Raw genomic sequence first — 25,683 nt, 5'->3', positions numbered from 1 at the left:
AGACTTGAACAGTCAGTCACCCAGCAGTACAGCCCATTATCAGTGTCTGGTGTCCCAGGCAGACACTCACTCCGCTGACAGAAAGAGGTAGCTAGGTAGTCAGGTCTCCTGGGCAAAGGTGCAAACTGCCTTTCTGGCCCGGAGCTTCCCTCCTCTCTCACTCCCAAGGTCCCTCTTCTCTCAAGTAACTGGGGAAGGACTGAGGGCTGAGTCCGATATTAAGACCAAATAAGGAGTTTAGGCCAGAGGTCCTGGAGGGTATGGCGAATGTCAAAGCTTTTTGCTCCCTTCAGTGTGAGAGGACACCAGCCTCAAGCAGAATGCTTACTGGACGTTCTGCCATTGCTGTGATTATTGTTGAGCGCATTGGGATTCCTCATACTCTTCTTTCTATTTTGAGTGTTTTAAGTGTCATTTATTTAAAAAATTTACTCATGATATATCAAATCATTTCCTCTCAGTAATAATGACCTCTCGCAAGTTGGAAGGTAGTCTCAGAGATTTTGGAACTTAGTAAATTCTTCACTTCCATAAGCTTGTTACTGGTTGCTAGACTACTTAAGAGCTTATCCACTGCTACAGACATGATAGATAATTCATCTGACCTGAAGTAAAATGACTTTGAGCAAGTTGGGGTGGGGATTTTTTGCAAAATACTGTGCTTTAATATTTAACGTTAATATTATAACCACCTCTCGGAGTTCAGTGCAAACTTGGATTTCTTGAATTGTTTTTTCACGTTTTTCAAAGGTTACAAAAGTGGATGAAACCAGAGGGGTCACACACGTTTATTTATTTACTCCTAAGAACTTCCCTGATCCTCACCGCAGCATTAACCGCCAGATTACAAACGCCGACTTGTGGAAGCACCAAAAGGACGTGTTTCTGAGTGCCCTCGCCAGTGAAGCTGGCTCCCCCAACAGCAGAGGCGGGCTCACCGCTGCTGCGAGCAACAACCCGGGGGAGAATGTCAGAAAGAGCCTCGCGGATGTCAGCAAAAAGCTCGTGGTGGATCCCACCGGCTCTTTCTCCACGGAGGAACTGCCGCCTCCGGTGCACCTGGCACAGCCAGGGGAACACATGGATGTGTACGTGCCTGTGGCCTGCCACCCAGGCTACTTTGTCATCCAGCGGTGGCAAGAGATCCATAAGCTGGAGGTTCTGATGGAGGAGATGATCCTGTACTACAGTGTGTCTGAGGAGCGCCACGTGGCAGTGGAGAAAGACCAAGTGTACGCCGCAAAAGTGGAAAATAAGTAGGTCCCTGGACAAAGCGTTTTATTCTATTCCTAAGAGAAATTTGTAGAGTGATAACAAGAGTCCTTAATCCCTGCAGGGGGACTTTGAACAGCACAAATGGGAGTTTTGAATGTGAAATGAGACTAATGAACTATGCAGTTTTCTAATACTTAAAATGATGTCATTTATCTAAAAATCTAGTGATCATTTTCCTATTAAAACCTAAGCATATCTGAAGTGAAGTTTTAAATGTTTTTTCCTACTTTTCTATTAGAAAATATGTGTTTATTCAGAAAACATTTTTATTTAATAACCTTTTAATTTAAAAAATAAGATGTTTATTGTAGAAAATTTTAAAAATACAAAAAAGTATACAAAATGAAAATTAGTTAACCAGACACTACTTATGTATTTCTTCAATTACTTATGTATTTCTTCTAGTTTTTACTCTGCATATTTATACAGCTGGATTATTATTAGTATGTATAATTTTGCACTTACTCTTTTACGTGACAATCCTGTGAACAGTTTTTCATGTAATAAAATTTCTTCATAAACATTTTTAATGGCTGAGTAAATAGTCCATCATACAGAGAAATCATAATTTAGCATTCTCTTGTTATATAGGGGTTTTTTTTCTCCCACACTTTTCACTCTTAAAAGTGAAAAGTATAGTAACTCGTTCTGAAAAGCATTCAACTAACATGTTGCAAGTTTTTCATCTTCCAAAAAGCATTTTTACTGTGTCAAGTTATTGATAACAAAAAGCATAAATATGTTTAATTCAGAACAACGGAAACAGTGTTGGTATAAATTTGCCTCAGAATTCTTTGCAGGATAATTTAATCACAGTGAAAATCCAATTACTGTTACCTGTTATCTGAGGGGAAGATTAATGATAATTAGTGGGGGTTCCTACTTGGAAGCAAGGGTTGTGTGGAGGAGACCTGCAGTATGGGATGTTAGATTCCGTTCCCCTCACCCCATGTGCCCAACAGCTCTACCCCAGGACTCTTGGGCTTCAACCAATTAATCTGTACCCCAGATAAGCAAGGGATGTCTTATAGATAAGAACAGATTCCCTGATTTTTTTAACTTTATGAACTGAAACAATGTAAAATGTTTAGAGTTTCTATCGCTTACAACCCAGGACTCTTTACTACACTTACCTTGTTTCCAACTAAGTTAAGACGTAGGAATTTTGGATGCATTTTTTTATTACAGTGGTTTCCAGATCTATCTCGGCTAAGAATAACCTGGGAAACCTATTAACAATGGAGATTCTCCTTCTTCACTCCAGACCTGTAGTGAAGGGTCTCCCCAGATACCCTGAATCAGAATCGCTGGGGGTGGAACCCCACAATCCGCGTTTTTAACAGATTTTCCAGGAGATTCACAAGCAGCCTTGCACTGAAATTGGAAATCTAGCCTTTATTTAAGCTATTAGTTTTGAAAGTTGAAAGCTGAGTAAAAGTACAACACAAGTTCTCTGATGGCTCTCTCTTCACTTCTCTGCACCTCTTACTTATAGACTAAAAGCAGAGACACCATCATTTGCCCTGTACAATGTGAAGACATTGCTATTGGTTGAAACCAAGTGTTTTAATCTCCTTTTGCACTTAAATAAATTAGCAGCATGCACCAAGCGGCATTTCCATATATGAAAAGTTCTCTTTAATTTGGTCTGAAGTTCTTATATTTACACAGCTTATCTTCATTTTAATAATAATTATAATGGCTACCATTTGCAAAGTGCCTAAAAGGTCAAGTACATAAAGTGCTAAGTGCTTTGTGTATATTATTCCTGCAAGTGAATTAAAATTAAATATTACCCATGAGATAACAGGCTCAGAGAATAAACAAAGAGCCCAGCGTAACGCAACTGCAAAATGGCCCAGCTCAGGTGGGACTCCAGCTCAGCAGTTTGGCCCGAAAAGCTCTTAGGTACTTATTCTGATCCCTTTTTGTGGCCCTGTAACTCATGGATTTTTGCTTGCTGCACTGTGGCCTAATTTGAAGGTTTATGGAATTTCCCCTAGTAGTCCCCAATCAGTGTTGAAGAAAGCCTTTTTGTAGCTTTCTTGCCGCAGTTCACCGTGGGGCACCTGTGTAGCTTCCCTGTACCCATTTCCCACTAGGTGTACATTGCTGGGGACTCGGTCCAGTCTGGCCCCAGCCCAGCAGTGTTACAGTGACGTGCTTGCTGTCCCACGGGGCTTGTACCTGATACACGTGTTTCAGAGGGTGTCCGGGTCTGCCCCCTGAGGCAGGCCCCGGCTCCCACCGTGCAGGAGCAGAGACTTCCCTTTCAGACATTATGAACGATCACCCTCGCCTCAGTGTAATCATGTGAGCAAGACTCTAGGACTTTACAATGGTCCTTCATTCCTGAACGTGGAGATCTAGGTTTTTCTCATTTTAATGAGTAAAGGCCCAGAGGGGAAAAGCATATTTGTGTAAATTTCTGGCATCTTGAACACTGGATCTTCCCCCATATTCTCCTACCCTTTCCAGGTTCTTTAAGCAATAGGTTAGATTTTTTTTTGTTTTGTTTTTCAATGCATTTACTTGGCATAATTAAAATTGTCAACTTTACATTATTTTTTGTAATCTCTTCCCAACCTCCCTTCCCAGTCTGACGTTCTCTCCCACTCCTGCCCACATCCCACCGCCCCGCTCTACTGTAGTGTTTGCTCCATCCAAAACACCGCGCCCTGTAGAGTCCCCTGTGCTTTTCTCCTCATGCGTGTCTTCAGCCTGGCCTGGTCCGCTTGCCTCCCTCTTCCCACCTTCCACACATGTGCCTTGCCCCCAGCGTGTGGCCATCCCTGTCTCCCCGACAGAATGAAGGGATCTACTAGCCTTGTCCCGATCATCCTCCATGGCATTTGTTTCATTCTGCTTAGTGATGGTCAGTAGATTGTCTCATTCTCCTTTAGCTCCATGAGGCCTGAAAAAGGTTGTTGGAGTGAGAGAATTCCATCAAATGAGCCAGTGATAAAGCCGAGAATAGGAACCTTTGGAAAAAGAAGAAGCAATCCCTTTAAAAACTATGATAGTATAGTTCTATATTTTGATAGACATCATTCATATTCATTTTTCTTTTTATCGTAAAATGTTATCCTTAACTAAAGCAGGTGTTGATTTTGTATGTTTCTTCTTCCTTTTCAATCCTTTGCACACCTAGGTGGCACAGGGTGCTTTTAAAGGGAATCCTGACCAATGGACTGGTATCCGTTTATGAGCTGGACTACGGCAAGCATGAGTTAGTCAACATAAGAAAAGTACAGCCCCTAGCGGACATGTTCCGAAAGCTGCCGTTCCAAGCAGTCACGGCTCAACTAGCAGGTAATTTCTGTGGAATTTGAACTCACTCCCCAACGTGGTTTTTATATTGTCATTTTGTCCTGAGTACAGAGTCATTGGCCTATTGAGGTAACTTTTTTTTTTAGAACAAACAACTTCCCTACCATAATGGAAATAATTTTTAATGATCTGTCAGAGTCATGCCCTCCAGCTATACCTGCTATTTCTGTTTTTCCACATTCCTTTCTGTCTCTGTTCATGTATGAGTTTATTTCTGAAGCTATAATCTTAGTACAGGTACAATATTAGAATCTGCTTTTTTCACTTGGCATTTCCCCCCTAATTTTGGGGTGGCTGTTTGATGGTCTTAATAATGATTTTAATAGCTGAAAAATATTCTGTTTAATCATTGTTTCCCTATTGTTGGATGTTTAGGTTTTTTATACTTTTATTGTAGCATTAAGAAAAAACTTGCGACGTCCTTGCCAGTGTTTAGGGTGTCGGCCCGTGCACCAATGGGTCTCGGGTTTGATTCCAGTCAAGGGCATGTACCTGGATTACAGGTTCGATCCCTGGCCCTGGTGGGGGCTCATGCAGGAGGAAACCAATGGATGTGTCTCTTTCACATTGATGTCTCTCTTTTTCTTTCTCTCTCCCTCCTTCCCCTTCTTCTCTCCCATCCGCTCTCTCTAAAAATCAGTGGAAAAAAATATCCTCAGGTGAGGATTAACAAAACAAACAAACAAAAAGTCATGGGGACTTAGAAATGCATGGGACTTAAATTTCATCTGATCCAACTAGTTTATTTTATAAGTAAACCAAGGCCTGGGAAATAAACTGATTTGCCCAAAATCAGATCACTTGCTAGAGGAAGAGCTAGAAATAGTAACTGAGTCTCCAGATGTTCAATCCAGTTGTTGTATATAATAAAATGTTGAAAAATTAGTATATTAATGCTTTTTTACTATATCTCATTCATCAGGGGGAAAAATCTATAAATAAGAGAAATGTTATTGGTATTATTGATATTTTATTCCCCCTATTTATGTCTATTATCAGTTTAAATATGCATGTACTTTATGTAGGGAAATGTTCAGTAGTTATTATAACTTCATTTTATAACACAGCATTAAACCTCAAATGAAGCAGTGTCTGTAGAAAAAGGTCTACAAAAGTAACCCATTTAGAATAGAAAACTATAAGCTGGGCTGCTTCAAGATGGTTCTGCAACTGTTTTTCAGCTAGGCAAGTCTAGCCTGGGATGTTTAAGCCTCTCTGGAATTGACTAAGTTTTCCATTATAGTGGGGCAGAAAAAGGCTCATTAACCCCTCACTGCTCTGCTCTTTCTCCTAGGAGTGAAGTGCAACCAGTGGTCTGAGGAGGCTTCCATGGTGTTTCGGAATCACGTGGAGAAGAAACCTCTGGTGGCACTGGTGCAGACAGTGATAGAAAGTGCTAATCCTTGGGACCAGAAAGTGGTGGTGTATTTAGTGGACACATCCCTGCCAGACACGGATATCTGGATTCATGATTATATGTCAGAATATTTAGTAGAGCTTTCAAAAGTTAATTAATTGCTGCTCAGAGACCTCCACAACTAATTCAGATGTTCTAGCAATAACAAAATGTAGTAGACTTAAAAAAAATCTTATCTCTGCTACATGGCTCTGACTGCTGTGGGGATTGAAAAGAATATGTTATGTTTGATGAAAACTATTTAATAAGTATTATTTAACAGAGTTGAATTTTCAAAGAAAATTGCACTTGAATTATTACTATAATATTAGATTAAAATGTTTATCAATATAAGAACTGACTACCTCCTAATTTCTAGGCTTTATGATCTTAAGATGAAGAGTTTCCCTTTCTCTTCATGTTGGCTTCCTTGCAGTGCTGGGTTCTTCTCCAGTTAGACTGAGAATTTCGTGACTTAACTCTACTCTGGTCCCAAAGTCACCAGACCCTGTGAAGACTATCCCGAGTCTTTAGCACACACATTGCTAGTGGTGCTGCAGGAGGGGCAGCTAGGCACACCGGTGTGCCCCTCCCCCCCAGTCTTGAGTGGCTTCTCATTGCTGAGGGAGTCCAGACTGAAGACCCAGGCCTTCTACCATCTCCCTACCCAACCTCATTGTCCACCATTCCCCGTGCCAGGCACACGGGACCTTTATGTGGTCCCTGAGCCCCATGCATGTTCATCCAGGGTTACTGGCATTCTCGAGCAGTGATGTGCTGGTAAATGTTTGACCACTAGTTCTAGTGGGTGTGGTCGGTGAACCTTGATCGGCAAAGTGTGATGATTCCTAAGTTGTAAATACGCCCTCCATTGTTCAGTTCCAGCTAACCCTGTGACGTCACTGAGTGTGGAGTTGGTGGGAGATGCGCACCACTATCTGTATCCTCCACAGCACACACAATGCTGTCTTGCCCATATCAGGCACATATAATGAATGTGCTTGCTAAGGAGTGGGCAGGATGCATCAACAGAGGGACAGGATGGAGGCTTTGGCAGGTGCCTAAAGATGAGGGGGAAAGCCCTGGCTAAAGTGGAGCAATGGGACTAAAGAAAAAAAATATTAAAGGCTTTTTGAAGTTCTTGGTTAGAATGACTAGTACTGACATCTTGGATATAGAAGATAAGGAAAAAGAGGTATCAAAGAGTGATGCCAGCAAAAAAAGGAAAAAAAGAAAAAGAAAAAAAGAGTTTTGCCAAGTCTTAAGGTCTGAGAGGCTAGGATGGTGACCCTTACTCAGTGTAACTGGGAGGCTTAAAATTTTTGTTTTAAACATACTGAGTTTAAGCTAATAGGACTCTGGGTGAAGATATGCACAAACTATTGGAGATATGGAGTGGATTTCAGGGAGACTACCAGGCTGAAGGTAAAACACTTGAAGTCATTTGCTTATTTTTTTGTGTGAGAAAATCTAGGGAAAGAAAGAACAGGAAGTTAAAGACCAGGTGTTTTAGTTCTTTGTATAAAGCATTAAAATGATCTTTCTAACTTTTTAAAATTTATACTTAATATTTATAATGAAAGTGATTCAAAATTCGGGAATGCTTATGCCAGTGATTTAAGTAATTATTTATGATAAAGTAAAAAAGTCTGACATAAATGTGTAAGTGAAATAAAGTAGTATAAATGTTTTTTTATAATGGTTTCTTTTCCTACAAAAATAAACAAAAATTCTCAAATTATCTACAGATAATGCAGAGGTGGTTTCTATTTCCCTGACTTTAGAAGTGTTTCCATTACTTTTTAAAATAAAGTAATTAATTGCATTGTTGATGTAACTGAAAAAAGTAATCATGTGCTAGGACAATTTGACAGACAGACAAATGAAACTTGACCTCTACCTCACACCATATTCCAAAGTCAATTCCAGGTGGATTTGAAACCTAAGCATAAAAGGTTAATGTAGGAAGAGAACATAGGAAAATACCTTTATAGTCTAGGGCAGTGGTCGGCAAACTCATTAGTCAACAGAGCCAAATATCAACAGTACAACGATTGAAATTTCTTTTGAGAGCCAAATTTTTTAAACTTAAACTTCTTCTAACGCCACTTCTTCAAAATAGACTCGCCCAGGCCGTGGTATTTTGTGGAAGAGCCACACTCAAGGGGCCAAAGAGCCGCATGCGGCTCACGAGCCGCAGTTTGCCGACCACTGGTCTAGGAGTAGGAAAGATGTCTTAAACAGGACACACAAGGTGCTAACAATGAAGGAAAAGTTGACAGACCAGACTGTATTGAAATGAAGAACACCTGTTCGTCAAAGACATTATTATGAAGGTGAAAAGGCAAAGCAGAATGGAGGAACACATACTGTACAGGATGGGGCCAAAGTCGGTTTACAATTGTATGAGAAACAGATTTTACTTTTATATTATTATTTATTAATTATTGTATTATTTTCCATATGAACAACTGTAAACTGACTTTGGCCCCACCCTGTATATATGTAGTGGGGAAATATATTGAACGTTTTCAATAAACAAAAGGTTATCCAGAAACAAAATGGGCAATACTTTTGAACAAAATACTTTACAAGAGAGAAAAACCACTGGCCCATAAACATGAAGAGGTGCTCAACCCAGTAGGACACAGGGAAATGCAAATTCAAACCTCAGTGAGATACCACAACTCACGTACCAGAAACGGGGGGAATGTTTCCTCTTTTGTTAATTCCAGTGTGGCTGCGGCTGGGCTTGTGCAGAAGGACGACACCGGTGAGGAATGTTCCCAGCAGCACTATATATAACAGCCAAAACCTGCAAGCAACCTAAACGTCCGTTGAGAATGAGATGTACACTTAAAAACGGTGGTACACCGTGGGGTGTACATTCCTCTACAGCAAGGAGAGGAAACTACCGCCTTAGGAAACACAATTTCACAGCATAGAATTGAGCAAATGAAGGCAAATGTGGAGGGACGAGGGAAGCAAGGAGGTGATGACTGAGAGTCAGGAGAGTCAGCTTCAGGAGGGAGTGCTGGAGGGAAGGGCCCACGTTGGCTTCCGGGCTCGTTGGCAATGCTGTTTCCGGACGGAGTGGTGGTTGCAACAGGTGTTCTCAGAGATGGGAATTCTTGAACCTGCACACCTGGGTGGTATGCACTTGTCAGATTCCACCACAAAAGGGTTTTTAAAAACATCTGGAATGTTAAATCATTGCTTTATTTTAAAACATATCCCTTGCAAAGAGCATTCTCTTACAGCTTTATGGGTTTTGTCGTGTAGAGATGCATTTTAGTGGAAGATGAGATTAAAAACAGAGTGTTTCTCATTGGTAATCATACCCCAGGATTAAAAACGGCTCCTATTAATTTGTTCCTACCACAAACTTTCCCATCGTAACCCAAGGAGATCTTACCTTCGGTCCATACAAATGGTTTTCTATGAGCCATTTTAAAACTTAAAACACTTAGTTTGTTGGGTTTAAGTGGTTTGTTCTGGAAAACATATTAGCCTTTTAAGAACGTGGGACTTGTTTTGTTGTGGACCCTCCGTTCTCTCAGTAGAGAGACAAGACTCTCAACTGGGGAACCGAAAAGCAAGCGTTCCCGCGGGGCTGCTAGTCAGGTGGAGGGGCGTTGCTTCCGTGGAAGGAGGTGAAGGTGCAGCAGCTGGTGGGCTGGCTTTGCACCATCCAAGACCCTTCCTAGACCGGCAGGACCGAGAATCCGCCCCCCTTTTCCCAGATGACCTACCACCACTGTTACTCCTCCTGGGACCAGTGGGAACCCGAGACTCCGGAGTGCGCTGCACCCAGAGCCAAGCCTCCCCTCGGCCGGCCCCTGCCCAGGCCGCCCGCCGGGTGTCGCTCCCCGGGCCGCGGCGCCCCCGAGTGGAGGAGAGATAAGGAGGGAGAGGGCGGCGGGCGGGGCGGGGCGCGGTGACTGCGCGGAGCCGGCCCGCCCCTGCTTCCACCCCCGAGCGTAGCGCCCGCCCGCCCGCCCCCGGCCGCACGGGAGTTCGTCCAGCCCCGCGCTCCGCTCGCCCGCTGCCAGCCAGCCCGCCGCCCGCGCCCGCGCCGTCCCCCGCAGCTCTACAGCCCGGTAAGCCCCCCACCCGGGCAGGGGTCCCCCTCGCGCCCGCGGGGCTCCCTGCCCCCGCGCCGGGGCCCCAGCCATATCTGGGCAAAATATTCAGCTGTCGCCGCCGCCGCCAAGAGGGACTGAGCGTGGCTTCCTCTATAAATAGCTGCCGCCTCGGGTTGCCTCCGCGGCCGGGGAGCCCGGGGCCGGGGGGCCGGAGTCCGACGCCCCGGTCCGCCCCGCCGGCGCGGGTGGCCCTGCCCGGGCGCCCTCCTCCCGGCACCGCGGCGCCGCATCCGTACCGGGAGCGGAGAGCCGCGCGGGCTCGGGGGCCTCCCCTGCTGGGCTCCAGGTGCCCGCCCGCGCCCGCGCCGACGTGCTCCCGACAGTTTGGGGTGCGAGAGGGGGCTTGGGTGGGCGTGGAACCCGGGTTCGGGCTGCGCCTGTCTGTGGCAGGAAAAGTTCCCCAAACTGCGGGAGGCGAAGCGGTTTGAAGCGCCACGATGCGCGCGCCCAGGTGGACCGGGAGGGAGCGTGGAGGCAGGAGCCCCTGGTTGTTGCCAACTCACTGGGTAGCCCTGGCAAGCCCTCTCCGTTCTCTGGGACTCGGTTTCCCCATTTGTAGGGGCGGGATTCGGTTCCCGGGATGAAGCGGGGAGCCGGGGCCGTGGGAGCAGCAGGACATGCTCTTGACCACGGCGCTCCCCCAACCTGTTCCCCTGCCCCTGCCCGGGGCCCCGGGGGCACAGGGCGCAGGGGTTCGGAGACCGGGAACTCTGGCGGTCCCTCCAACTCGGGTCGGATTCCGGGACCTACGAGGGCCCCCGGGAGAGCTAGCCTGGGCCGCACACCCGCCGGAGAAGGGCGCCCCGCGGTGAGGACGGCATCGTGCTGGGTAACAGCTATCAGCTTCGCAAAGCCGCCTGTGACTCCAAAAGCTTTGGACCCAAAGAGCTGGGCAGGCCCGGAGGCTCCGGTCCAGCGGCCCCCTGGCCCCAGGTGCCCTAATTATGATCGGTCTGGTCTCCAAGCCGGGCGGGCACATCCCCCACCCCCACCGCTTCTGCTGCTAGGACCCGGCGCTGGGCCTCCACCAGTGCCCTCTCAGACTTTTGGAGATGACCCGGCCCAAGCACGTCCGCACCCTAATCACAGAACTAGACCCTAGCCAAAGTCCTGGGCCCTCAGCGGGAGCACCCCAAAAATCCCCATCTGGAATTCTCCCCGGGGTGACAGCCATTTTGTTCGTGAAGGGCCGCAGAGCCCCCTGCTCAAGGTCACGCGCCGATGGGCCCGCCAGGCCTGCGGCCCCCACCAGCCTTTCTCAGTTCTTTCCTGACCCCTCTGCTGCTGAGACAGGTGTTGGGGATCAGGGAGCACCCCGCCAAGGCCCCCTCTTCTTTGATCTGCTGCTGTCCAGGACTTTTTCTTGCTTGGACAACAGCACCTTCCTCCTGAAGTTTCATTTTTGTTCCTACTTTACTTGGTTATATATTTTCTCTAAGTGCCATCTCAGAGCCTCACGGGTAGAATTAAGGGGAAATGGAGGCAAATAGGTTCTCATCAGTTCCAGCCACACAGCAAACAGGCACAGAGTGAAAGCAAGGAACGCAGAGGCTGCGGCTTCTGTGTCTTAATTCCCTTTAATGAGCCAGCCTTTCAAACCCGTGTTTGACTGTCTTGACCCTCGAGTTTCTCCCAGACTAAGTGGAAAGCCAGCGCCCTCTAAAAATAGCCTCCGCCCACCTTATCAGGGTCTCTCACCTTCTCCCTCCTCCAGGGGAGGGCTGCTTGCTACTGCTCAGCAAAAAACCCACAAAAACAAACAAACAAAAGCAGGGAGGAGGTGGTGGCCGCTCTGAGTAAGGAAAAGTGGACTTGCCTGGAGGTTAGGTCACCTGGCTCCAGCCCCAGCTCTGCCACTCACTCAGACTGACCGTGTGCAATGAGGAGGCCGGCAAGATGGTCTCTAGTGGGCCTGGAATCAACAGGGCTTGGAGTTTCCTGGAAGACTTTTTAACGTGAGAAGAGTGAAGTGCGGGGATGAAATCTGGGGGAACCCCCTCTGTGAAGCGGAGGGAAAGCGTGGGGGAAAGTGGCTTCCCAAGAGCCCAGGTAGGAGAGGGGTTGGCAGTACCAGTTGCTGCACCAGGACAGAGGAGATGAGGACTGAGAAGGGGCCACCTGGGCTGGCAGGCAGTCCTGGGTGACTTTGGCCAAGGCAGTGCAGAGGCTTAAAAAGTGGGATCTGCTACTGCCTTACAGGGGCTAGTGAGCCTGCCTGTCCATCTAATCCTCAGTTTTCTCCTCTGTACAATGGGATAACAATAGCACCCATTTCATAGGGGTTGCTGTGGGAATTAAGGGCGATGATGCAGGGAAAGCCCTCAGCCCAGTGCTTGGCACCTGCAGTAATGTTATTAGTGTCAGTGAGGGGAAGAGGCAGGAGCTAATGGGAGCTGAAGAGGTGGAGACAGCCTACTACCCTTTCTAAAAGCCTGGATGAGAAAGGAAGGGAGAGGGAAGGTATTAGGAGAGGGAGACAGGGCACAGAGGAGAGGCAGGTGTTCCTGGGATGAGGTGTGTGAGAAGAGACAGAGAAGGACCAGGAGAGAGGAAGAGGGGGGAAAGAGAATCTAAGGGGTATGCACATGGGCGGACTGAGGACCTTCCTTAATAACCTGCTGGATGTCACACAGGCTCTAGAATCAAGCTGAGCAAAGGAAGGGTAAAGTGAGGCCCATTTATTTCTGGCTCAGATTCTCCTTGGAAGACTTCACTATCTGCAAAGGAGGGTGCTGATGGGCCATGAAGGGTAGTTTGACTCTGCCCAGGGGCCTCGTGACATTGGCTTGCTTATTTCTGAAATGACATCATCTATTGATGACTCCGGCTCAGCCCAGTCATAATGGCCTTTTCCAGTTAATGTTTTGATTTTTCGGTCTTACTAATGGACCAGCCAAGCTGCCAACATTTCTAAAGAGGCCAGTTCACTTTTTGCTTAAAGCCAGAACACCAAATAGATCAATTATTTGGCTGCTAGGAGACATGACCAGTTTAAAGCCACAGACCTGTTTCTGCAGCAAAACACGAATCCAATGGCATGATCCAGGGGCCATTTCCTCTCTTTGTTTTGTTTGTGAAATCCACCTTTGGTTAATCATGACAGGACCTGGCTCTCTTTGCTCTTAATGATAATGAAAGAAAGAGCTCATTGGAGTCAACCTTGGACAAGTCTGGGAGGTTTTTCTTTGATGTTAGGAGGTGCTAGGTCCATGTCTGATCTAAAAAACTAAACAAACTCAAGCATTTATTTTATTTCCTCTCTTCTTACATCCTCTTGATTTTTTCTCAGAGAAAAACAGATTTGTGAAAGGACTGGACATTACTGTGCATGAGGAGAAACGTGGGAGGGATGGGGAGGCATGTCCGGTCCATGTGTCCTGTCTCAGCTCTCCTTCTCAAGGTCCTTAGTCCGAGCCTCTCGTCACTCTGGAACTCCTAGGGTGGTGACCCCAGGGCATTCCTGGGGATGATTCTGGTGGGTGATGAGTTGTGGCCACTGGGTGTTCACTCTCCATGCCCATGGGAACCGGGGAAGCAGAAATGCCTCTTGGCCTCACTCAGCCTCCTTCGTGGGCTCATCTCTCCTGCCCGTTCTTAAATGCTGGTGCCACTCTCAACCCTATTCTCTTTTCACTCCACACCCTCCTAGAATCCCATGCACTGTATGGCTCCAAGCGCCCCTATAAACTAACAACTCCCAAGTTCATGTTCCCAGGCAGGACTGCTCTCCTGTGACTCCTGCCAATTGGAGCAAGCCAATAAAACATCCCAAAGGCACTTCACCACCAACAGGCCCAGACGCAGGTTCATCATCACCCAGTCCTCCTCTGGGTCCCCCCTCTTGGTCAACGGTAACACCATTCACCCAGACGCCCAGCCAGAAACCTCCCTTCCCTTTGCCACCCCATTCCTTTGGCCAAAAATCCTGCCAATTCTACCTTCCTCGATACCTCTCCTATTCATTTCTATATCCCCATCACTACCCCAATCCATTACTTTGCCATCTCTCCCCTGAATCATTGTCAGAGACTCTGTAAAGTCTTCCCACCTCAAGTTTTTCCTTCTATGCTGCTGTGAAAGGTCTTTGTGAAATGTAGCTATGACTGTGTTGTTCCCCTCCCTCTGGGGGCTCCCCATTTCCTACCAGATCCCTTAGCATCGAACACCAGGATCATCTAAGACCTGGCTCCCCATTTCCTACCAGATCCCTTAGCATTGAACACCAGGATCATCTAAGACCTGGCCCCAAAATCATCTCTTGGCACTGCCATAAATTCTTGTCATGGTGCAAGCATACACGCCTTCATACCTCGCTGCCTTTGTCCCTGCTGTTCCTTCTGCCTGGAATGCTGATCTCTCCCTTCTGAACATGGTGAACTTGTAATTACCCTTTAAAGCCAAGCTCCCATTGCCTCATCTGTGCTCCCACAGCCCCCTGAATAGACCTCAGAGAATCCGCATAGTGTGCTGTAAGTGGAATCATCCACCTACATCCTTATCTTTGACTAGACTAATAGTTCCTTGAGGATAGAGTTTATGGCTCATTTATTTCTGCTCAGAGCTCTTTGTGTGTTTTTTTTCTTTCTTTTTCCCCTTCCCTACAATCCTTACCAGAGGATATGTTTAGAGAGAGGAAGAGAGAGAGAGAGAGAGAGAGAGAGAGAGAGAGAGAGAAACAGCGATATGAGAGAGAAATATTGATCTGTTGCCTCCCATATGCATCCCAAACAGGGATTGGACCCACAACCTAGGTATGTGCCCTGACCAGGAATTAAACCCATAACCTTTTGATGTATGGGACAATGCTTCAATCAACTGAGCCACCCAGCCAGTGTGCATTTTGTACTTTAATAAAAGACTGACCACTGAATTAATTAATTAATTAATTAAAGAGTAAGCATAGGAAAGCCCTGTGATAACTATGATAGTCACACAATATCGCCCAGCATCTACACGTGTTTTCCCATCCCACCAAGCCATCGAGGCCATGAGGGCAGAAACCACACCTATTCTGGTCCCTCTGACTCTGCAGCCCCTGTCAACCTCATCACAGTAAGTAGGACAAATCCATTATCTCATTTGAAACTCGGTATTACCGTAAGGAGGAAGGACAGGTCTTATTACTCCATTTTTGTAGATAGAACAGTGAACCCCAATAAGAATTGTTCCAGGTCATCCAGTTGGGTGTATATTCCAGAAGAAACAAATTGCTCTCCAGGGTTTGGTAAACTTGAGAAATGAGAGTTTACCAAAACTTGTGTTCTATACTAGTGCTTCTCTAGGGGTTGGGTCACTCAGAATCTCATTAAAATGCAGGTTCTGGGCTCAGTAGGCCTGGGAGGGACCTGAGATTCTGAATTTCTAATAAGCTCCTTGTTTCTGATGAGCTCTAATAAGCTTATTAAGTAAGAAGCTTAATAATTCCCAATAAGCTTTAACAAACACCTAGTAATGTGATGCTCACCCTGCATACACATTCATACTGTGAGCACCAAAATGAGCGCCAGTTACCCCAAAGTTTTCCCTTGGCTGTTGCATTTAGATAGTGTTCTTATTAAAGTCTATAAAAGAATTCCGTTAAGCCCTGACTCAAAATCAGAGTCTCTTTCTGTTCTTTGTTTTGTTTTTCTTGGTTTGTTTTAAATGTAGCACACGCGGGCACGCAGAACATGATGGGGCACATGGGGAGGTGCACGGAACAGGTGCAACACGTGCCCCCGCCTCCACCTGTGGTCAGACACGTGATGGAACACTAGGATGGAGCATGTGATTGGTGGGAGGGGCATGCAGTGGGGCACGTGCCAATTCATCTTGCCTCCCTTTATTCAGTGAGTAAACGGGTAGGATAAATTTTTAGAAGTGGAATTGCTGAGTCAAGGGTTGGGTGCATTTTGATAGATATGGCTTAACTTGTCTTGACAGAGGGTAGTACACCAATGTAATCTCTTCTGTGTGAGAGCGCTGGTCTCCTCCACTCTTGGGAACACTGGAAGGTCTAGGGCTTTTATCTTTGTCAATCCGGTAGGAGGCTCATTGGCAAAGTGGAGCTAATGACCCAGCTTTCCCATGATGTCTCATTTCTCAATTGACTTTTCTATAGTTAAGAGTAGGCTTCATATCTGTTCATAGGCTTATTAGCCATTTGTGTTCTTATGTGAATTGCCTGTTTCTTTCCTCTTCCTAAATTTTTGCTGGGCTGTTTCCTATCTATCTATCTATCTATCTATCTATCTATCTATCTATCTCTTTCTTTGACTATTAAACAAATTAACCCTTTTGTTCAATGTGCAGCAAATATCTTTTCCCTGATTTGCCATTTGCCTTTTGGCATTGTTGGTGCTAATTTTCACATGGGTTTTTCAGAAAATATAAAACCACTCTTCATAAAGGTATGAGGCAAGGTGATAAAGTTTGTGCTTGTAAAATGGACAACAAGAACAGGAGTGAGCTCCACAAGTTTCTCTACAAGCCAGTTTTTATCTGCCAGTGGTTTTGACTTATGACTGTCAAAACGAATTAGCATTCATTTATTCAACTAACCTGCCTTCAGCCCCTGAGCGGTACAGGGCTTTGTGTTGGGCCGTGGGAGACAGAGATACTTGCCCTCAAGTAGCTTTCCGTCTTGGGGTGGGGGTTTCACTGAGAGGATATCTCTGATGGCAGAACTCTGACGACCTCTCCCATTTGTATTAAGACATTTACCCCCTTTAAGCCGGTGTGGAGAGAGACGACACAGAAGAGACAGGGGTTGATGGGAGGGCACAGTGGCCTGAACTAGGGAAGTTGAAGAGAGGTGGGAGAAGAAGCCAGAGAATGGAGAGTGGCGTGGTTCGCAGGGCGGGGGGGCAGGGCAATGGGGGCAGAGAGATGATTTCAAAGTCATTTCCTGGAACCCTGTTACCCACAGTGACTGATGCAGTGACTCAGGCACCGTGATGACCTCAAGAGATGCGAAATAAACACACACTGGGCCTTTCTCACGTCACCCTTTGGACATCGTTGACGGACCTGTGGACCTTCAAGGCTCAGGGTGCCCTGGGAGGGAGCTGGTAGCAACTGCAGAGAGAGATGGAGTCACTGTGTTCAGCTTCTCGGGTTTTTCAGAAGGTGCTTTCCCATGTGACTAAGAGAATGAGATCAGCTAGGAAAATAAATGCACACAGGCCCGAGAACAGTCTTTTAAAGACTGCTGGTCTCTGAGTCCCCATTCTGTCCACTCAGTGGCCCCAAACATGGTTTTCATAATAGAAGCAGGTCTTGACAGGCCTTAAATCTCATCTTGTCAACTCCCAGTGGCCACATACCCGCTGTACTTTCCCAGTTATGTGATATTCAAAAACAGACAAAGCTCATCTATGGTTTTAAAAGTCAGAATAGTAGTTACCATTTCGGGAGATGCGTTGGGAAGGGGGTGTGAGAAAGCTGAAAATGTCCTATAGCTTCATCTGAGTGGTGTTTACATAGGTGTATGCCTATGGGAAAATTCAGTCAGCTGTCCCCTTAAGATTTGCACACTTGGCTGATAATTAATAAAACCAATTCCTTATTAAAAAAGAAAAAACAGAACAGCTCTCCAATGGAAAGTAGGAGCCCAGAGCTGAGCTCCAGCCTGAAGCCCAGCAAGGCCATCATCACCCCTGCTGTGGCCACTGTACTTTCATTCATGCAGCAGAGATAGCACCCTGACTCTTGGGACCGAGGCCTCACACTGTTGACCTACATTTGGGGGGACAGTCACTTGAGAACCCCCAGATCTTTCCATGGCTGTTCAGCCCATCTAGGGCTTGCGGGGCTGGCTTGTTGGGCTGGTACTTCGTGGGACTGAGGCAGGGGCATAAAAACCAGCAAGCTGAACCGCATCATCCTTTACCTCATTTCCCCTTCAGAGCACCCTTGGGAGGTACCTGTTGTGCCCTCACTTTCCAAACAAATCCGTGAAACAATGAGTGACATGCCGGAGTCTGCCAAGCCAGTGAGAGCCAGGGCAGGGTTTTAGCCCAGCTCTGCAGGACCCTAGTGCAAGCTTTTACCTTGTACCAGGCTGACCCTGCAGGAGGCTCATTGGCAAAGTGGAGCTAATGACCCAGCTTGCCCCGCCTCTGAGGGTAGTGGATGAAGAGACGACGCAATTGACATTACCCCAGGGATCCTTAACTGTAAGCTTCCTACAGGCTGGGGACTCTCTTACCAATTTCTGTTTCTCCCACAAAAGCCCACACTGCGCAAAGTAGGTAGGTCCTCAATAAATACTCAGTTAGGTTGTGGAAACTGAGATCCAGAGAGGTATAGCCACTTGCTTGAGGTCACACAGCAAGTCCTCAACCAAAGTCAGGACTTGTAACCAGCTCTACTCCCACCTGAGCGCCTTCTGCCACCATTGTAGGTGGCCCAGCTTCCTATAGATCCAGGGGACAGGGGTCCTGGGGCCTTCAAGGCGTGTGTCCTGGGAAGAGGGGCGTAGGCTGTGCGGTTGTGCAGAGCCCTTTTCTCATTTAACCCGTGCTTGGTTAAATGCTCTGCAGATGCTTTCTTGAATTCTTCATTTGACCTTTGGGTTTCTGTTTTTAAATGAGGCCCCATGGACAACGGCGGATGCACCAGTGCTTGGAGCCTTGGCTCACAGGGGGACCCACCTCCTGCTGCCTCTCTGCTTCCTGGCACTCCAGCTGCCTCACCTCCGTCACCTCCAGGTCCCACTAGCCTCTCTTCCCCACCCCCACCCAGCTTCCATTGGGGCTCTCTGCACACCCCCTCCCCATTGCATTCAGCTGGCAACTCTGGAGGCAAGCCTCTTATCTACCCTGATCCAGGCACGTAGGATCGCCCCACTCCATGTGTTGCAGTGGCCTATGGGAAGTGGAGATGCTGGCTCAACTGGCAGCCACTGGACTTGGTGTGAGTTGCTCTGAGATGTAGCACGTGGGCACCTATGTATGTAGATAGTGACATTAAAGGATACATTTTAAAAACACCATGATAGATCAAGAGAGAGACCAGGAGAGAAAGGAAAAACTTGATGTCTCAGCACCTTTAATAGCACTTTCCCCCCATTTTTGAACAAAGGACCCCACGGTCTTATTTTGCACTGGTCCTGGCCAGTTCCATAACCAGCCGTGTTTGGGAGAAGCAGCAGGGCAGGGGAGCGGCTCAGGCCTCACGCAGAGCTCCCTGGGGAAGCGGGAAGGCAGGGGATTGGGACCCAGGGGGCTGGGAGAGCTGGGCCCTCTCCGTCCGGCTGTCTCCCTCTCCCTGTCCGTCCGGATGGCATCATGGTGACAACACACCCACGTTACAGGGCACCTGAATCTGCAGGCCTGAGAGTGGTGGTGGTTTCATAAGCTGCAGGGGTCTCTGCTCATTGGAGTGGTTGTTGGTATAATCACTGCATCGCATTTTAAGTGTTTTAAAATGTAAAATTGAGGAAGCCCCCTCCCCCCAAAAGCTTCCATTACCCGCTATCTACCCCTTTCACACCTACCCACGCCCACCGGCCCCAGTCGAGGCCAATTTACTACCTTCCCTGTGGGTCTCTGGCCTGGGATAGAATAGGCGTGTCCACCCTGCTCCGGGGGGACTGTCCCAGGACTATGCTCCTGGCTGATCTGCAGTCGTGGTGCCTTGACTCGGAGCCAGGCCAGGGCTGCGCACCGAGATGGGAGCAGGTCAGAGGTGATTGCTGCCCTTGCCCACCCCGCCTGGGGGCTGAGCGGGGTGGGAGCCACAGTCTCCTCCGCAAGATGGGGCAGCGCTGCCTTCAGAGGGCTGCAGCGGCGAGTGTGGGGAGAGGCCACGTGCACCGATGCGGAGGCTGGGGGTGCCGTGTGGAGAGGCGGTGCTCTGAGGACTTGGTAGGACTTCAGACTGTGTGGAGGCGGGGGCCCCAGGCTGAAAGGACGCGGAGCACAGCCTAAAGGACTGAAACTCCAGGGTGCTCAGGGATGATCGGTCTGGGATGGCTTCAAACCCCAGGCTGGGGAGTGTGCTGTCTGACATAACGGGGGCTGTTGAAGTTGGCTTTGAGCTTGGGAGCAGTATCAGAATTGCTTTTCACAAAGATCATCTGGACAGGAAGGTAGGAGGATGGAGGCAGGGAGACCGTTTGGGAAGCTGTTGTAATAACGTAGATTTAAAGAGGCAAGCCCCATGACCCGGAGAGGAAGGGCGGACAGAAAGGCCGTGGAAGAGGTGGGATTCTGGTCCAAAAGGACAAATAATGCCTGATTCCGCTCAGGCGAGGCACGTAGAGTAGTCAGAAAGTAGAACGGTGGTTGCAAGGGGCTGGGAGTGGGGGTGGAGGAGGGTGGGAGTTGGTGCTCAATGGGGACAGAGTTTCAGTTGGGGAGATGACTGGTGGTGATGGTTGCGCAACAATATGAATGCTACAGAAATTTACACTTAAAATCATTAACATTTTATGTTACATATGTTTTACCACAGTTGAAAAAGAACTATAACGTTCAAAAAAGATAAAGACAGAGACAGAGAGAGAAAGAGGGAGAGAGAGGATTGACAGGCGTGGGGACCTACCAGAGCTCAGGAGTGGGAAGGGGAGCATGCAGGCTGACCCAGGTGTCCGGCCTGGGTGACGGATGGACGGCAGAGGTGCCATCACCCAGGTGAGGAGATGGTGGTGGAGGAGAGGTGGGCCATGCCCAGGGTCAGGCACTGAAGCCTGAGGGACGCCAGGAGACATGCCCAGCAGGGAGCCTGAGCTGGAGAGAGACCATCTGAGTCATCAGCTTATCTCTGGTAACAGACCTCACATGGGAGATAAGAAGCCCGGGGGAGTGTGAGAAGTGAGAAGAGGGCAGAGCCCAGGGGAACAGCTGGGCAGGAAGAATCCGTCATCAAGGAGACTGAGAAGGAGGGAAGCAGAGGGTGAGAGTCTGAGCTCTCCTCTTGTTTGGCTGGAAGGAGCAGGGACTCATTCACGGTACCGGAGTGCTTGGAGGGGTGGGCCTCCTCAGGACTGTGGGAGGACAGGGGCCTCAGGAACCCAACAGGAGCCATAGCTATGCAGGCCTGAGAGGGCAGGGACTGGGCACTTCTGGGGACACCATGTTCTCCATCTCTCTCAGCCCCTGAATTCACACAACCGCCCCCTTGAAGACTCTCACTCCCCACACGTCTCTTACCTCATGGCCTCCGCTCTCACACGTTCACCTCTCTTCACTCCCAGCTTCCCCTACCACCTGCCTTATTCTCTCTTTATGTCCCAGTTCAGTGCTATGATGGGTTGAATTATCCCCCTCCAAAAGTTCTACCTATAAATGTGACCTTATTTGGGAATAGGGTCTTTGTAGATGATCAAGTTCAGATAAGGTCATGAGGAAAGGCCTTAGTCTAATAGGACTGGTGTCTTTATAGAAAGGAGACATTTGGACACAGACACGTACAGAACTGGGAGACGGCCAGCGCAAGCCGGAGGCTCCCCGAGCAGGGAGAGAGGCATGGAACACAGTTGCCCTCTGAGCTCTCAGAAGGAACCAGCCCTGCCAGCACCTAGATTTTGGACTTCTACCCTCCAGAACTGAGAGACCTAAAGGGCTGCTGTGTAAGCCATCTGGTTTGTGGTCTTAGGGCAGCCCCGGGAAATGAATACAAAAGGAGCTCATAGTCACCCAACTCATCCTTTTTCTGGCCCCAGGCCACCTCACAGGTCATTCACGTGAATCAGGCACCTGTTCTGTCCAATCTGCTGGGGGTGGGGGTGAAGATATAAAGCATGGCTGCCCCTCATAGGTGCCCCTTGAGGAGGGCTTGGGGGAGACAGCTCCTTCAAAAGGAATAGGGACTCTCAGGCACGGTGTGTTCCTGAAGCCCCTGGAAGAGAGAGGCACAGACTTCAGTGGTGAGGGCGCATGGCATTACCCTCTAGCCAATGGTCTTCCAGCTCTGGCCGGTGTGGTTTGGTTGGTTGGAGCTTCAGTCCATACACTGAAAGGTTGCGGGTTTGATTCCTGGTCAGGGCATCAAGCAAGTGAGGTTGTGGGTTCAATCCCCGGTTGGTAACTGATTAATATTTCTCTTTCACATCTCTCTCTCTCTCTCTCTCTCTCTCTCTCTCTCTCTCTCTCTCTCTCTCTCTCTCTCCTTCCCTTCCTCCCTCCCTCCTTACCTCTCTCTCAATAAAAGCAATAAAAACATATCCTTGAGTGAGGATTAAAAACAACAACCAAGTGTCTTCCAAAATAGAAGAGACAAAGACAGGAGGAGATGGGGTATGAAAACAACTTTGTTAATCACTCCTTCTTCGCCCACTATTCAGATGTTCACTGTGGCTGAAATAAGAAGATGGTATAAGTGGAAAATATTCATTTGAACTTGTGACTCAGCTCCTCCTGACCTCAGGGAAGTGTATGCCATAAATCAAGATGCTGCTCCAGCGCCTCCTCTAAGCGTTCCCACAGGGGCGGAGGCTGGAGAAGCCATTAGCAGAAGTGACAGGACCCACTTCGGTGAGAGATTTAAAGGCTTATTTGGTTCTCCAGGAGCGTCCCTGTCTCCGACCTCTCCTTTCTGAAGCCGCTGATGGATGGCCTCAGCCCTTGACCCGTTCGTTTTTACTGCCCATCCCGCCCAGTTTTATTTCCTGGCACAGCTTGTAAATTGTTTTTTTCATATTTAGCAGCAGCAGCAGCAGCTTAAGGCTGCTGAGAAGCAGGGCGGCCAGACGCGCTGTTCGTGTGATATACACACCGGCTTTGAAAGACTTAAGTTTTTAAATGGGTGTTACATTTATTGAGCTGCCCCTCCCTTCTCTCACCCCTCTTCCTCAGGACCCGGTTTAGGAAGCAGGCAGCAGGCACTGTTCTGCTTCGGCCGGCCATGCTGGGGGCCCTGGCAGCTTCATCACCCTCTTCCTCCCTCTTCCTCCCGCTCCCTCCCCCTCTCGGGCTCCCTGCCCTCCAAGACCTGGTCACACCTTTCCGTTTTAAAGGTGGGAAAAGAGAGGATCCAGGAAGAGAAGGGACTTGCCCAAAGTTCCAAGGACACTTGTGAGACCAAAACCCAAATGTGCTCCTTCCCTACTAGGACGTTCGCCAGGCACAGGGCTGGACTCCGGGACGTGAGGACGAGTGAGACACAGGCCTACCTGAGGGAACCGACTCTGATGATGTGCAAGGGGAGCAGGGTTGGGCCTGGGCAACTCCAGCAGCAGCCTCACAACAAGGGCTCCCAGTGTGAGCCTGTGTTGCCCATGCACCAGCCCCAGCTTTATGCCTCCTTTGCTTGTTGCCAGTTACTCCTCACAACACCCTCGGGGGGAGTACTCTTACCCTCCCACTATATAGATAAAGACACCCAGGCCCGTGAGTCGCAACTTGCTGCAATACATGCAGAATTTCCCAGTCCACTGATGCTCACTTTACAGGTGAGCAAACGGAGACCGGGAGGAGAGGAACCCCGTGAGGGTACCCTGGGGAGTTACCACAACTCTTACGCCTACCAAAGTCTTCGGAACCTCAGGCCTGTGTCCATCCATGACCACTCTTTTCTTAGGAGACAGAGGCCTTTTATTAACCCTTTGCACTCGCTTGCTTTTTTCTCGATTCCTGCTACCAATGCTAACCGTGTCGAGTCACACTCGACATCCGAGTGCAAAAGGTAACAGCTATAACATACCATCTCTTCCAAGCCGTATTGTAAGGCTCAGCCTGCAGTGGGCTCTAGTAGCACAGGATTTCACCCCCTTCTCATCCCTGCCCTTCCCCACCTCCAGTTCCCCGACATCGACCACAGGAGGAGTCTCGCTTTAGAGAGAGAAACCATGCCTGGGAGCCAAGTGGATGAGTGTGGCTTGAAGCTCAGAGCTTCAAAGTTTACCTTTGGAGTTCTCCGTGCCTCTCAGCTTATCTAACGCCATGCCTCATCACTCTGTAATATTCACAGGACACTTGACAATAGAAAGAGCCTTTTAAAATCCTCTGAAATAGGATTTTTTTAATTCAACAGCACCGCGGAGTGTGTAAGTGGATTGTTAGCTTTCTTGTGTGTGCTAAGAGCGAGACTGGATCCTCAGGAAATTGAATGACGGCCTCCCTCAGGACGGCCGCCCTGGAGGTCCCACCTCCTTCTCTCCTCCTGCTCCCTCCCCGTTCCTTTTTTCCAAGCTGGCTTTGATATAGATTCCTCTCTCCCCTGTTCCTTCTTCCTGGTTCCTCTCTCTTCAGTGTCTGTCCATGACTTTTTTAAGGATTGTCATGCAAATTATCTAGAAAATGAATCAGCTGGCAAAGATAACAAGCCAGCTCCTGAGCCAAACCTGCCCTCGCTGGTCCTGCCCCTCTGTCCCTCCCTGTGTGAGTCTGAGTGGCTCCTCTCTCGTGCCCCAGAGGTGAGTCCGAGGCTGTTTTCCCAACTTCGTTTCACGAGAGCCCAATTCCAGGAGCAGTTCTTCAGAGACATGTTTTCCTGGTCAAAAGGACGGGAAATTCTGCTTGCAACCCGCCCCTCTTGGAGACATTCAGTGTGTGGAACATACCAGAATTTTTTGGAAGTCCTGCAGCCCAGAGTCCTGTGGAAACTCATGTAACCCAAACCTGTTTGAGCACCAAAAACGTGTTTTGCAACCCACGAAAGAGACACTCGTTCAGAGGTAGCTCTATGAGTTGGTTCTGGAAGATTCTAAGCCCTTGACAAGGGTTCTTCTTGGTCCCGGGATGGAGACCTCTCCTGGCTCCACTTAGGAAAAGCCAAATTAGGTTATTCTCTGAGAGCCTTCAGGAAGGATTTTTTCGTCTATACCAGAACATTGTCAGCTGCTTCTGCTTTCTTTGGAAGTAAATAGAAATGAATGGGGGGGAGGGGGGCGTATTTATGGCCTGAACATTGCATTCTTGGGGTCTGGTCAGAGGAAGACGTCAGGCCAAGCGAGCCATTCTTAGAGAAAAGGATGTGCTGGGGTTTTCTGTATTTGGGAAGCTAGATCTTTCTTATCAAGCCAGCTGTCACACACTTGGATTTCTTCTACAAATATGCCCACACATGCACAAGCCCACATTAATAATGCGTATCTCTGCCTTCTGAAATGGAGACATTTCTGTTAGCTTAGTGAACTTCAGTTTTAGTTTATTTTTAACTGCTTCAGTTGTTTTTAATTAACAGTTAATACCACCTTTTTGATTGATTCGTTGGTTGTCTTTCCCTGGTTTTTGTTTCTCTCTGGAAAATTCCATCAGTCATGTCACAGATGAGCCATGGGTTTCGTTTGTTTGCATGGGGTGGGGGCATCTAAAAACACAAACTGCTGTGAAGAAGGTGATACCGACTGTATACGCTTGCTAGGGCTGCCATAACAAAGTACCACATACTGAGTGGCTTAAATAACAGACATTTATTGTCTCAAAGTTCTAGAGGCTAGAAGTTCAAGATCAAGGTATCGGTAAGGTTGGTTCCTTCCAAAGGCTGTGAGCATCTGTCCCAGCCTCGTTCCAGCTTCTGGGGTTTTGCTGGCCATCGTTGGTGTCCTTGGCTTGTGGAAGCATCACCCTGATCTCTGCCTTTATCATCTTCACATGGTGTCTCCCTGCAGGC

The 25,683-nt window shown here is 48.1% G+C and overlaps 2 protein-coding genes across 6 annotated transcripts in view; both read left to right on the top strand.

The window, feature by feature from the left end:
- TDRD7 (tudor domain containing 7) overlaps positions 1-7,636 on the top strand; it is a 55,007-nt gene extending 47,371 nt beyond the window's left edge. For all 4 annotated transcript variants that reach the window (XM_079790363.1, XM_079790366.1, XM_079790364.1 and 1 more), the window contains 3 exons: positions 751-1,256; positions 4,427-4,587; positions 5,900-7,636. In XM_079790363.1, coding sequence (XP_079646489.1) covers positions 751-1,256; positions 4,427-4,587; positions 5,900-6,120 — 888 coding nt within the window. In that variant the 3' untranslated portion in view covers positions 6,121-7,636. The remainder of the gene's footprint in view (positions 1-750; positions 1,257-4,426; positions 4,588-5,899) is intronic.
- A 2,381-nt stretch (positions 7,637-10,017) lies between these two features.
- TMOD1 (tropomodulin 1) overlaps positions 10,018-25,683 on the top strand; it is a 73,271-nt gene continuing 57,605 nt past the window's right edge. Inside the window, exon 1 of one of the 2 annotated variants that reach the window (XM_079790564.1) lies at positions 10,018-10,101. The gene's annotated coding sequence lies outside the window, so the exon portion shown is untranslated. Of the gene's footprint in view, positions 10,102-22,489; positions 22,605-25,683 lie in introns of those variants that run through there. The other variant, XM_079790565.1, reaches the window with a different exon arrangement.

The sequence above is a fragment of the Cnephaeus nilssonii genome (genome assembly GCF_951640355.1).
Source record: "Cnephaeus nilssonii genome assembly, chromosome: 14".
NCBI lineage: Eukaryota > Metazoa > Chordata > Mammalia > Chiroptera > Vespertilionidae > Cnephaeus > Cnephaeus nilssonii.
Note: the sequence above shows the minus strand (reverse complement) of the source record. Positions and strands in the feature narration are given on the sequence as shown.